The sequence below is a fragment of the Podarcis melisellensis genome, assembly GCF_964234715.1.
Source record: "Podarcis melisellensis genome assembly, chromosome: 2".
NCBI classification, from domain to species: domain Eukaryota; kingdom Metazoa; phylum Chordata; class Lepidosauria; order Squamata; family Lacertidae; genus Podarcis; species Podarcis melisellensis.
The window spans coordinates 103,129,768-103,142,647 of record NC_138529.1 but is presented as its reverse complement, the minus strand read 5'-3'; the positions used below and the strand labels follow the sequence as shown (position 1 = coordinate 103,142,647).

General features: G+C 45.5%; 1 protein-coding gene across 3 annotated transcripts in view; it reads left to right on the top strand.

Moving 5' to 3' along the window:
- The window catches only part of LOC309364983 (epidermal differentiation-specific protein-like), a 63,914-nt gene extending 52,508 nt beyond the window's left edge, over positions 1–11,406 (top strand). The window contains exons 1-2 of one of the 3 annotated variants that reach the window (XM_081903051.1): positions 1,410–1,669; positions 9,816–11,406. In XM_081903051.1, the coding sequence (XP_081759177.1) occupies positions 9,858–10,994 (1,137 nt within the window). In that variant the 5' untranslated portion in view covers positions 1,410–1,669; positions 9,816–9,857 and the 3' untranslated portion in view covers positions 10,995–11,406. Of the gene's footprint in view, positions 1–1,409; positions 1,670–9,812 lie in introns of those variants that run through there. The other 2 variants (XM_081903050.1, XM_081903052.1) reach the window with 2 other exon arrangements.
- Positions 11,407–12,880: the final 1,474 nt, after the last annotated feature.

Here is a 12,880-nt window from a genome sequence, read left to right as displayed (position 1 = left end):
AATACTGCCTCCCTTAAGGCATACTGACACAAGCAGAGTGCTAGCCAAGGGAGATGGGGGCTGACAGATTCCAGTCTGGGAAAATGCCAGCATCGCTTTCTGAGCCTGCTACCTCTGGGCAATGTTGCTGAAGAATTATTTATATGCCAGTTCAAGATTTGATTTCCATATCTGTGGATTTTTGTGTGTGTGTGTGTGAATTTTGTTACTGCCTCCCGTGCACATTTGTGCAACCACATAACACAGTGCCTCGCCCATCATGGGCTCCATCATCTACCAAGCCCCTTTCCGGGATTAAATAAACTTTTTATAAGAAAAAAGAAGCAAATCTTGTCTTTCGTTCTTTTGTGCATTTCTGGCAGGGCCGGATTTAGGTTTGATGAGGCCCTAAACTACTGAAAGTATTAATGGGGCCCTTTATATGTCCAGCTGTCCTTTGTCAAACAACAAATTGTCGCTGTTTTTTGTGTTGAATATATGCTATATGGTCATTTATGGACCTAGTAGGTATCTAAAGCCATTTGCACATGCAGAATGTAGGCACACTATATATAGAAATGAGCAAACCAGTGATATTTTAGGGAGCAGGCTAGCATTACTTACATTATAGGAGCCTACACAACACAAAACACTGTTGCTGTGTGTGGGTTTCATTTTATTTGTTTGTTATATTTTGGAAATGTACACTCAGCTTTTTTTTTTCCTTTAATTTTTTTTGGGGGGCCCTTAAGAGAGTGGGGTCCTAAGCTATAGCTTGTTTAACTTCTACGTAAATCCAGCACTGAATTTTCTGGTGCTGCATGTGTACCTACCGCCTCCATATCAAGGCTGTGGGTGCATGAGTTTAAGGGTTGCTTTGTAGCTGAGGAACACCCTTGCATTGAGTTCGAATGAGACCAAGAAATGGAGGGTGGGTTGAGGCTTGGTGGTTGGGTCAAGGTCACCTGGTGAACTTTGTGCCCGAGTAAGGATTGGAACCCAGGTCTCCCAGACCCTTGCCTGACACACTAAGCGCCATGTCACACTGTAATTCATAGCACAGGAAGGCTTGATCTGCTCTGATCAAACTCTGGGCTAGCAAGTTTGGTCTCTTGCATCCTGGAAGTCTGCGTGAAGCCTTTCCTGCTTCCTTCAAAGTTGCAGTGGTAAACCTTCCCAAGGGTGTGAAGGGAATTAACTGGCGGTGTTGCAAGAACACCTGGAAACAGCGGCAGTGATTGACTTGGAGTTGCACAAGCTTTTGAGACTGATTCAACCTGTTCTTCATCATCTGTGGTTGCACACAGGTTGATGAAGCACAGGGAGTTGTCCCTAGAGCCTTCGCTGGGGTAGCGTCCGGTGGGAGGAAAAGTTGGAACGAGGTCACAAGCCAAGCCTACCGCAATCTGTGGTAGTCGCCCTGCTAAGGAAGTGGCCAAGAGTTTGTGACACGATTGTTGCACGCCCAGGGCGAGGGAGAATCTGGCTCCCCGAGATGTGTGGGATGTGTCTGCTGTTGGCATGAGGCCGATAAAACCTGTAGTTTTGCTCTTCAGGTCCTGACAAGATCAAAGCCCAGCCTTCAACGCCCAATTTAAAAGGGGTGTGTTTGTAACACGGGCATATAAACACTTCTTGTGCTGGGACGGTCTTTTTTAAGACACAAAGCTGTCGATGCCAGTCGTCTCGGGTAAGCCATGCCACCTACCTAAAATATGGGGTTTAAGGGTGGGGAGAGGGTGTCCTGCGAACTTTGTGGTGTGTTGCTAAAGGTAAAGGGACCCCTGACCATTAGGTCCAGTTGTGACCAACTCTGGGGTTGTGGCGCTCATCTCGCTTTATTGGCCGAGGGAGCCGGCGTACAGCATGACTAAGCCGCTTCTGGCGAACCAGTGCAGCACACGGAAACGCCGTTTACCTTCCCGCCAGAGTGGTAGCTATTTATCTACTTGCACTTTGATGTGCTTTCAAACTGCTAGGTTGGCAGGAGCAGGGACCGAGCACTGGGAGTTCACCCCGTTGCGGGGATTTGAACCGCTGACCTTCTGATCGGCAAGTCCTAGGCTCTGTGGTTTAACCCACAGCGCCATCCGCATCCCACAGGTGGGTTGCTAACAGTCTGGCTAATTCAGCCTGGTGATTTTCACGCAGGATTGCTTACCCCGCAGCAAAGGAACTGAAGAGTCCATCCAAATTTACCCAGCCATTTGCATTTTGTAATTTTTTCCTCAGATTCATGGAGTACAATATTAGAGTAATCTCGATTCAGTCTTTGAGCCATAGCTGTCAACTTTCAGATTTGAAAATAAGGGATCAGCAGCCTCACCTGTCCCGCGGATAGATTACGGGATATCTAACAATCCGGGATAGCAGTGGGAAACGGTGCTGGAATAAGGGAATTTCCTGCAAAAAAAGGGAAGGTTGACAGCTATGCTTTGAGCACAGGGTGAAAAGCTGAGATGCCAAGTTCTGCACGCCCCCTCCCACATTAAAATCGCTGCTGAGATTTGGACCAGCGGCTTCTAGTTCGTAGGTAATGGACTGAATCGCTGTTCTGTGTCAACTTGCACACTTTTAACGTGTGCGGAAATGTTCTCCTTGATGTAGATCTGGTTTTCAGCTGTCACAGCATTCGGAACGCTTGGGCAATGTGTACCGCAGAAGAAAGGGAGAACAGCACAGAGATATAAGTCCTAAAAACAGGACATACGAGTGGGATCTGCAACAAAATGTTGCAGGGTAGCCTCACCTAACAGGAATGCTCTGTTTGGGGTTCCGCCACCCAGCTATGCTGTTCTCTAGGGTGGAATGTTTCACACACCCCCACCCCCTTTTTCTGTTTTTGTTATCTATAGCTTATTAGGGTTTTCAGCATTTTTTACATTTTACAAGCACAGTGTGCAAACAGACATTTTACTTTATTATTTTTATAATAATTTTTATTAAATTTTCCATTATACAATTTCACCATATCAATTTTTTTTCACAAATTTCAACTTTTTAGACTTCCATCAGATTCTCTGCAAATCATACATATTTTTACATACTTTACGCATTCTTAAATTTAATATTGCCTTTTAGTATACCCTTACTATCCTATTCCTTTTTAACAATACTCCTCTAACTTTCACAAAACTTCTTTAAATCCCACTAGCGTTGTTTGTTCATCACATATACTTTTCAGATCTTCTGTAAATTTTCCCCAGTCCTCGATGAACTTGTGATCCCGCAAACAGACATTTTACTTTAACCATGACTCCTGAGCAAGCTTGGTCCTCACCCGTCCCAATTTAAAATAATAATAATAATAATAATAATAATAATAATAATAATAATAATAATAATGCAAACTTCGGGTTCCTCTGAGCGTCCTTATACCACCCTTCTGCTTCTTGGTGGTGCTATTTTAGTTACAGTTTTGTCGGCACCCACCCTGAGTTTGGTAATAGAGGGAGTGATTATGTTTGTGTATCATTTTAGCGAAAGAAGCTGAGGAAACCAGTATCTTGAGCCTTTGTTAAATGCAGGAAGTATTTTTTAAAACTTTTTTAAAATAAAAAAATCTTGCTCTTTGCCTTTTGCCCGGTCCTGCAGAGAAATTAACCGAACCAGCTATAGTTCACTGCCACCTCATTGAGAAGCTCTCTGCAATGTTCTGTAGGTACCTGAAAGTCAAAGGAAGAGGGAGAGAGTGGGGAAAAGAATTGGTCCACACACACCCCACACACAACTATAATTTCAGATAGTATATTAGAAGTAGGGATGGAGGAGAAACTCAACCCAGTTCGCATTCAGAGGTGAATCTATCAAATCTGCATTTGAGATTTGAACTGAAACTTAACCATCCTTTTGAAATTTGCATGTAGCTGAATTTTGCAATGCACTCATCCAACCAATGTTTACCCCCCCAAAAAAAATATTAGGGGGAGTCCTGCATGAAAAGGAATATGCTCATGAAAATTGCTTGCCAGAATGTGTTACGTTAGTCAAAGCTACCCCTAAATGTGTGTACTGGGAGAAATTAGACCTAAAACACTTAATGGATTTTCAAGAGGGTTATTTTTCTTAATTGCAAACTTGCTGCTGGAATGTGGAAAACTGACTTTGATATTGGAAAAATGGAAAACCGAGAGAACCAGTGTTGTTGTTATTACAACAATTAAAACACAACAATAGAGCGTTCGATCCCTGATGGGAGAGGAAGAATTAGTTGCCTGGTGGTGGGAGCACTTAATAACTTCAGTTTGGTCTTCCTTTCTGATGTTTTAGAAACTCATTGCCTGCCTCATGCTTTGACTCTGAGCCTCTGGGACAGGGAACCAAGTGGGAGTTTGGGGCATATTAATCCTGCAGTCATTAGGTTTATTACTTGATGACCTGTTTGAAGCTACCATAAGTTGCCTCGCCAGGCTTTCTTGGCGCCCTCGGGTGAGAACCAGCCAAGGTGGGTAGTGCCAAGAAGATGGCTTGGTTTACTCACACGCCCAAACTGGCATGTTGGAAACTCAAGCAGGGTGAGGAATCTGCTACTCATCCAGGGAAGGAGTCAGTCAGGAGTCAGGTCATTGCTCATGAACTTATCCGGCTCGAAACCTAACACACATTTCCAGAGTCAGTGGAAAGCAGCCAAGAGCACCGGTGCAGTAAATATTGTTTTGGGCCATGTGCTCAGCATGAGGTTGAGTTGGGTTTACCTGTGCAGCCATGTAACCTGCATTTTCTGCGGTTGTGTGAATGAGTCCTAGGAATATTTTGCATCACTTATATTGTTTACAGTGGTACCTCAGATTAAGTACTTAATTTGTTCCAGAAGTCCGTTCTTAACCTGAAACTGTTCTTAACCTGAAGCACCACTTTAGCTAATGGGGCCTCCTGCTGCCGCTACACCGCTGGAGCCTGATTTCTGTTCTTATCCTGAAGCAAAGTTCTTAACCTGAAGCGCTATTTCTGGGTTAGCGGAGTCTGTAACCCGAAGCATATGTAACCTGAAGCGTATGTAACCTGAGGTACCACTGTACTTCAAAAAGGCTCTGTTCCATGCACAAAAAAATGCCACAACAAATTTGTTAAAAGGCTATGGATAAATATGATACATTTTTTGGTGTGTAGTGGCTTGTGGGGGGGAGTATAGTCGTACCTTAGAAGTCGAACGGAATCCATTCCCAAAGTCCGTTCCACTTCCAAAACATTTGGAAACCAAAGCACAGCTTCTGATTGGTTGCAGGAAGCTCCTGCAGCCCCAATCAGAAGCTGCAGAAGCCCTGTCGGATGTTCGGCTTCCAAAAATAGTTCGCAAACTGGAACAGTCACTTCTGGGTTTGCAGCGTTCAGGAGCCAAAACGTTGAAGAAGTAAGCTGTTTGAAAACCAAAGGTACGACTGTAGTTCTGTTATAGTCCTCTGAATCAAGGGAGACATGGTTGCCTGAATGCTTCACTACCGTGATCATATCCCAATTTCTGCTTCCTGTGACATACCCATGTTCTCCCACACCCGGTGCTTACATTTTCCAAAACTTATAAGGGGTGAAATAAATTGGGTTCTGCATTTGCATCTGTTGGCCCAAAGCAAGAGGTGGGGATGGCATTTGGCCTCACTTCTTTCCACCTAGAAATTAACTGGAGTCCTGAGTTCAGGGGTGCTGAACAGTCAACATGGGTAATGTAATAGGTGAAACTGGCTCTGATACATTGAGCCTTCAATATCTGCGAAGGAGTAGGTTGGTTTCTTCCTTGGAGCCCTAAGCTCATTGGGTGGTAAATCTACATGGCTTTGCAAACAACATACATTTAAAGCAGCGCCGGCCCCAAAGAATCATGGGAATTATAGTTTGCTAAGGGATGCAGGTGGCGCTGTGGGTTAAACCACAGAGCCTAGGACTTGCCGATCAGAAGGTCAGCGGTTCAAATCCCCGTGACAGGGTGAGCTCCCGTTGCTCGGTCCCTGCTCCTGCCCACCTAGCAGTTTGAAACCACGTCAAAGTGCAAGTAGATAAATAGGTACCACTCTGGCGGGAAGGTAAACGGCGTTTCCGTGCACTGCTCTGGTTCACCAGAAGCGGCTTAGTCATGCTGGCCACATGACCCGGAAGCTGTACGCCGGCTCCCTCGGCCAATAAAGCGAGATGAGCACCGCAACCCCAGAGTTGGCCACGACTGGACGTAATGGCCAGGTGTCCCTATACCTTTACCTTTAAGGGTGCTGGGAACTGTAGTTCTGCACCAAGAGTAAGCTACAGTTCCCATTATTCCTTTCTGGGAGGGGAGAGATTTAAAGGTGCTTCAGAAGTGTGCTGTGTGCTGCAGCCAAAGTGGCAACGCAGAAGATATCCAGACGGTTTCAATCCAAGTATTGCAATACAGGGGGAACGGGTTCACATCTGTCACAAGGCTCAGATCACCTTCCTCTCTGGTGAAATGTATTCAGCTACATCATTGCTACAGGGTTATAGCGGACAGGATCCTTTTAGAAAATGGGAAGAAGAGCCAAGAGTGTGTACCGAGCACAGCCTTTTGGTCTCCAAAAAATGGCCAACCAGATGTTCCAGGAAAATCTCAAGAAGGTGATAGTGAGCCGTTTGCAACAGCTAGTATGCCTTTACCTCCTTCCTGACTCCTATGCAATCCCCTCAAGAGGCAATTTTGAACGATTTGCTAGTCATTACTTGACTACCCTTTCCCTCCCATGCTCAGTAGTCTTAATCATGGAGCTGCCAGACGTCTGGATTGTCCCAGACTTTACTGGGATTTCAAAGGCGGGATTGACGTCCGGATCTGAGGCAGGTCAATCAAAAAAATCTTTTTTTTTTTGGCTCAACAATTTTTGTGGTTTCTTTTAGGCTGGAAAAACAACAACTTTCAGGGTGTTCTGGTCTTTACTTTTTAAAACAGAGCAACCCTACCTGATCATTAGATATAGCACAAAAGTTTCTCCTTGCCTGCGCCACAAGCTGCTGCTTGCTTGACAGCTCAGTAATTCAGATTTTTAAAAAAGCAGCATGGCATAAGAACAGAATACAGTGGTACCTCGGGTTAAGAACTTAATTCATTCTGGAGGTCCGTTCTTAAACCGAAACTCTTCTTAACCTGAAGCACCACTTCAGCTAATGGGGCCTCCTGCTGCCACCACGCTGCCGGAGCACGATTTCTGTTCTTATCCTGAAGCAAAGTTGTTAACCCAAGGTAATATTTCTGGGTTAGCGGAGTCTGTAACCTGAAGTGTATGTAACCTGAAGCATATGTAACCCGAGGTACCACTGTATTAAAATACAATAACCTATTAAACATTAAAAGCTTCCCTAAACAGGGCTGTGAAGCAAAAGCTTATACAGTGGTACCTCGGGTTACATACGCTTCAGGTTACAGACTCCGCTAACCCAGAAATAGTACCTCAGGTTAAGAACTTTGCTTCAGGATGGGAACAGAAATCGTGCTCCAGCGCACGGCAGCAGAGGGAGGCCCCACTAGCTAAAGTGGTGCTTCAGATTAAGAACAGTTTCGGGTTAAGAACGCACCTCCGGAACGAATTAAGTACGTAACCAGAGGTACCACTGGCCTGTCAAGCCCAGCTTCCTGATCACATCCTTGTCCACAAGAAGCTTGTAAGCAGATCCTGAGTGCGACAGCACTATTCCTGCAGACAAGATTCCCAGAGGCTGGTTTTCAAAGGCGCGTTGCCTCCAAATGTTGACGGAGAACAGAGCCATTGCAGGAGTGAGTACTGTACAGAGGTCTGTCCTGAAACTTCCAATGTTTCGTTAGATAACACAAAGCTTCGTTAGATAGCAGAGAGTTCTAGCATTAGGAAAAGCATGAGAGAAAACATATCTCTCTCCACTTTCTACACACACCTTGATTTGGTCCCAATAATTGGACACAGGGCCCATCCTCGCCCACTCTGCTAAAGGGAAGGCCCAACTGCTCTTAACTGTGAAACCAGCGTTTCTTTAGCATCCATATTTTTAAAAATGCTTACCAATTATTTCTGTGCGCTGAGCCATCCAATCTGTATTTGTGGGCTAGGAATGGGTGAAACTGACCATTGCAGTTTCTCTCAGTTTCCTGTTTCCTTGAGTTTGTGATTTATTTATTTATTTTTAAGCCAACATGGACATTCGCCAGCATATTAGTATAATTTTCTCCTAATATACATATTTTTGCAATGTTAACAACAACAACAGCAACAAATTCTATTTATACCCAGCCCTCCCCAGCCAGAGCTGGGCTCAGGGCGGCTAACACCAGTAAAAACATAATAGGAAAAAAACATCAATTTAAAATACAAGTTAAAATGCAATTTAAAATGCAGCCTTATTTTAAAAGTAGCCCATAGATCAAAACTATAAGGGGAGGGAAAAGTAAGGGTCAGACTAAGTCCAAACCAAAGGCTAGGCAGAACAACTCTGTCTTGCAGGCCCTGCGGAAAGATGCTAAGTCCCGCAGGGCCCTAGTTTCTTGTGACAGAGCATTCCACCAAGTTGGGGCCAGTACTGAAAAGGCCCTGGCCCTAGTTGAGACCAATCTAACCACCTTGCGACCTGGGACCTCCAAAATGTTCCCTAATACAATGCATTTTTGCATGTTATCCCACTAATATATGCATTTTAATGCATACTTTAGCATTCACATACTTGCACACGTTCCTCAGCTGAGAGCTGTGTTACAAAATTCAGAGAAGCGTTAATATTCAAAAGATGAGTGTGTTTTGATTTGTGTATTAGGTAGATTTGCCTTTGTATGAGAACTTAATCAAATTTCTCTCCCATCAATACTATTAGCCTCACTTCAATGATAAGTTAATTTGTGTGTCATCTTGGCTGGTCTCTTTTTTTAAGTCCATGGAAACTGTTTGGATCTGGTATGTTGACAGAAGAAAGTTTGATGCATGTACTGAATGGAGAGGACAGTTTGAAATGTAATCTCAGTTTATGGTACAATGTGGCCTAGATGCTGCTGCACCGTAAAATATCTTAATCCTGTCTGTCTACTGACAACGGAAAAAGACAACGACAGTTGGGTGGGAATGGTGGCAAAGGTAACAACAGATGAGGGCTTTTTCACTTTTGTACATTTCAGTTACAAATGGGTGTACAGTGGTACCTCGGGTTACATACGCTTCAGGTAACATACGCTTCAGGTTGCAGACTCCGCTAACCCAGAAATATTACCTCAGGTTAAGAACTTTGCTTCAGAATGAGAATGGAAATCGTGCTCCGGCTGTGCCACGGCGGCAGCTGGAGTGGAGGCCCCATTAGCTAAAGTGGTGCTTCAGGTTAAGAACAGTTTCAGGTTAAGAACGGACCTCCGGAACAAATTAAGTACTTAACCCAAGGTACCACTGTATTTTAGTTAGGGGTGAGGACCAAGGCCACATTCATGCCATACATTGAAAGCATTATACTACTACTTTAAACACTTGTGGCTTCCCCCAAAGCATTCTGGGAGCTGTAGTTTGTTAAAGGTACTGAGAGTTGTTAGAAGATCCCTATTCCCCTCACAGAGTAGTTTAGCAGTCCTCTTCTTTTCCCAAGGAACTCTGGGAATTGTGAGGGGAATAGGGATCTCCTAACAACTTTAACAAACCACAGCTCCCAGAATTCTTTGGGGGAAGCCACCAGTGTTTAAAGTAGTATCATAATGCTTTCAATGTATGGCATAAATGTGGCTCTATTTTCATATCATATTTTTTCATAAAAAATAAGATTATTATTTTCAGAAGGATTTGGAGGAAGAGGGGAAAAAGTTGCCCCATGCAGATGCATGCGAAGGTCTGTGTTTCCATGTGAAATTGGTACAATCGAACCAAGAAAGTAAATCTTTCCACTTTTCCTTCTAGCAGTGGAGACTTGGGTAACACCACCATTTCTGACTCCCATTTGCCATGGGAGACGCTCCTGCAGAGGTTGCGATGTCTGCCAGACAGCCCAGCGTGAACAAGATAATTGTGTACGACAAGGCCAATTTTCAGGGGCTCAGCAAAGAGTTCACCTGCGACATCCCTGACCTTCACGACCTAGATTTTGGCGATTGCATCTCCTCCCTGAAGGTGATTGGACAGCCTTGGGTCGCCTACAAAGCCTCCAAGTTTGAGGGCGATGGCTTTGCTTTTGAGGAAGGGGATTATGAAGAGATCGACAAGAGCAACAAAATCTCCTCCCTCCGACTGGTCCACTACGATCTCTCCAACCCCCAGATCACCCTCTACGAACTCCCCAACTATGAGGGACAGAGGAAGGTGGTGAAGGAAGAAACCAACCTCACCTACGGCTACTTCAACGACCGGGTCTCTTCCCACGTGGTGCAGAGCGGCGCCTGGCTCCTGTATAAGCACCCGAACCGGGGCGGGTGGTACCACATCGCCTGGCCCGGGGAGCGTGTCCACGACTACAAAACGGAGCTTGACTTTGACGACAGCTTGTCCCACTTGCGCCCCCTGCAGGCCGGCCGGCCCATCGTCACTGCCAAACTCCTGTGGGACCAGAAGAAAGTGGAGGACGAGAAGGACGTTCTGATTGACGAGATCGTGGGAACCAATTGCACCGAGTACGAGCAAGCGTTCACCGCCAACACTTGCCGGGAGTACAACGCCACCGTCATCCAGAGCTTCCACTTCAGCAACACCACGTCCCTCAAGCTTGGCTTCTCCTTCCAGGTCACCATAGGAGGTGCCAACGTCTTGGCGGTGGAGAAAGGGAAGCACGAGTCGACCACCACCAGCGAGAAGGTGGAGGTTATGTTGCCTGCCAAGATCCCTCCTTGCACCCAGCTCACGATCCACGTGGTCAAGAAGGAGACCACCACCTCGGTGCCGGTGGAGCTGACCATCTGCCAGAATGGGAAGGAAAGGAAAGAGCATGCGGAATACCGGTGTGTGTCTGGCCGCACCATCAGCACCAGGTACACCATGAAGCCTACCTCAACAGCGCAGGGTGCTGCCTTCACCAAACCTTCTCATGTGGAAACAAGGGAGAATTCCCAGGCTCAGCCTGAACCAGGAACGTCTGGGGAGAGATCCTAAACCCCTGCCTGAATGAGCTTTTTTGGTGTTCCTGAGGACCTCTGTGGGGTGGCCACTCCCATATCATACTCTGCGGGTGAAGGGGAAAGTCTTATTTCAAGGGTGTGGGACCTGTGGCCTCCAGGTGTGGCTAGACTCCCAACCTTCATCCTCCTCAGCTGGCAAAACCAGCGGTCAAGGGATGATGGGAGTTGTAGACCTGCAACGTCTGGGGGGCCATAGGTTCTGCGTCCCTGCTAGGCTATTATCGCTGGGCATGGTGATGGTTTCTGGGTTGTAGGGTTGGTTTAGAGAAGGGTTGAAGATAGCATTGCATGGGAGTAAGCTACTGTGGCAGTTCAGAGGGCAACTTCCACGTTGAAAAACATATGAGGTTGACTAACAAAATGTAAATAAACGAATAAACGAATAACGACTCAAGTCTTTTCTCAAGGATCTTCCAGCAGACAATAGCAAAGCCAAGAATGAGTCTACTGAACTGCCTCTCCACAGTATATTTATGCTTATCTGGCAGGAGATGGTCAGGGAATGGTCCACCTTGGAGGAAGATTAGTTGAGGCGTCTCTTTAATCCTGGGCTTTCCAGTACCAGTCCTAGAATAGCAGCAGTAGAATAGCAGCAAGGCTATCTAGGTCAAAGGTGGCAGGACCAAGAAGAAAGGCCATAGCTCAGGAGACAGAGCCCGTGCTTTGGATGCAGATGGTTCCAGGTTCAATTCCTGGCATTTCCAGACAACAGGGCTGGGCAAGGATTTTGGCTGAAGCTCTGGAGGGCTATTGCCAGTCATTGTAGGGGTAATACTGGGCTAGATGGAGTAATGACTTAGGATAAAGCAATTTCCAATGACTTTACCTACCCAAAGAAATGGACTACAGTGGTACCTTGGTTCTCAAACTTCATCTGTTCTGGAGGTCCGTTCCAAAACCAAAGCGTTCCAAAACCAAGGCGGGCCTTCCCATAGAAAGTAATGCAAAATGGATTAATCCGTTCCAGACTTTTAAAAACAACCCCTAAAACACCAGCTTAACATGAATGTTACTATCTGACCAGACCGTTGATCCATAAAATGAAAGCAATAAACAATGTACTGCAGTCATACAGTCAATCGATCAGTAGCTGAACTGGGTTCCACACAGTCACAAGAACAAAACAAAAAAGAGCTGCAAAACAAAAATGCAAAATAAATAGCAAAAACAAACAGACCTCATCGTAACACTCAAAATGGAAGTGTGGCATTCAAATCGTAAACGTAACACTAAAAACGGAGCATGTTTGGCTTCTGGAAAAAGTTCGCAAGCTGGAACACTTACTTCTGGGTTTGCAGTGTTGGGGTTCCAAGCTGTTTGAGGACCAAGGCATTTGAGAACCAAGGTACCACTGTACATCATCCAGAATGTCTGGTTGCACCAGAGGTGAAGAGCATGAGCATGTAAGGTGCACCACATCAGCATTGAAAGCAATAAAACGAAATCCCAATGGTTCGAGCAAGTGAGCACAGGTTACAGAAGACTCTTCATGGTCACCTGTCAATTCTAGGATTCTCTGGTTTGTTTATTTTTTAATGTCCTGACTGCCTTCCTTTGACCATGCATCTGCTTGGGAGAGACAACTTCACTGTCATGCTGGGTAGCAACGAGTCTGAAACAGGATTGGACTACAACTCCCATGATCCCAAGCCATTGGTTATGCTGGTCTGGGGCTGATGGGAGCTGTATCTGGAAGACCACAGGTTTGCCGCCCCTGGTCAAAAAGAACTGAGATTTTTCTTTGCCATCTGCTTTCCAGGAAGATAGGGGGAGAGGAGCACAAGGAGTCTTGATTTAAGATAAAATAGAAGTGTTTTGTGCATCCGCATCTAATCCTGCCCCTTTCTAAAATTTATTTAT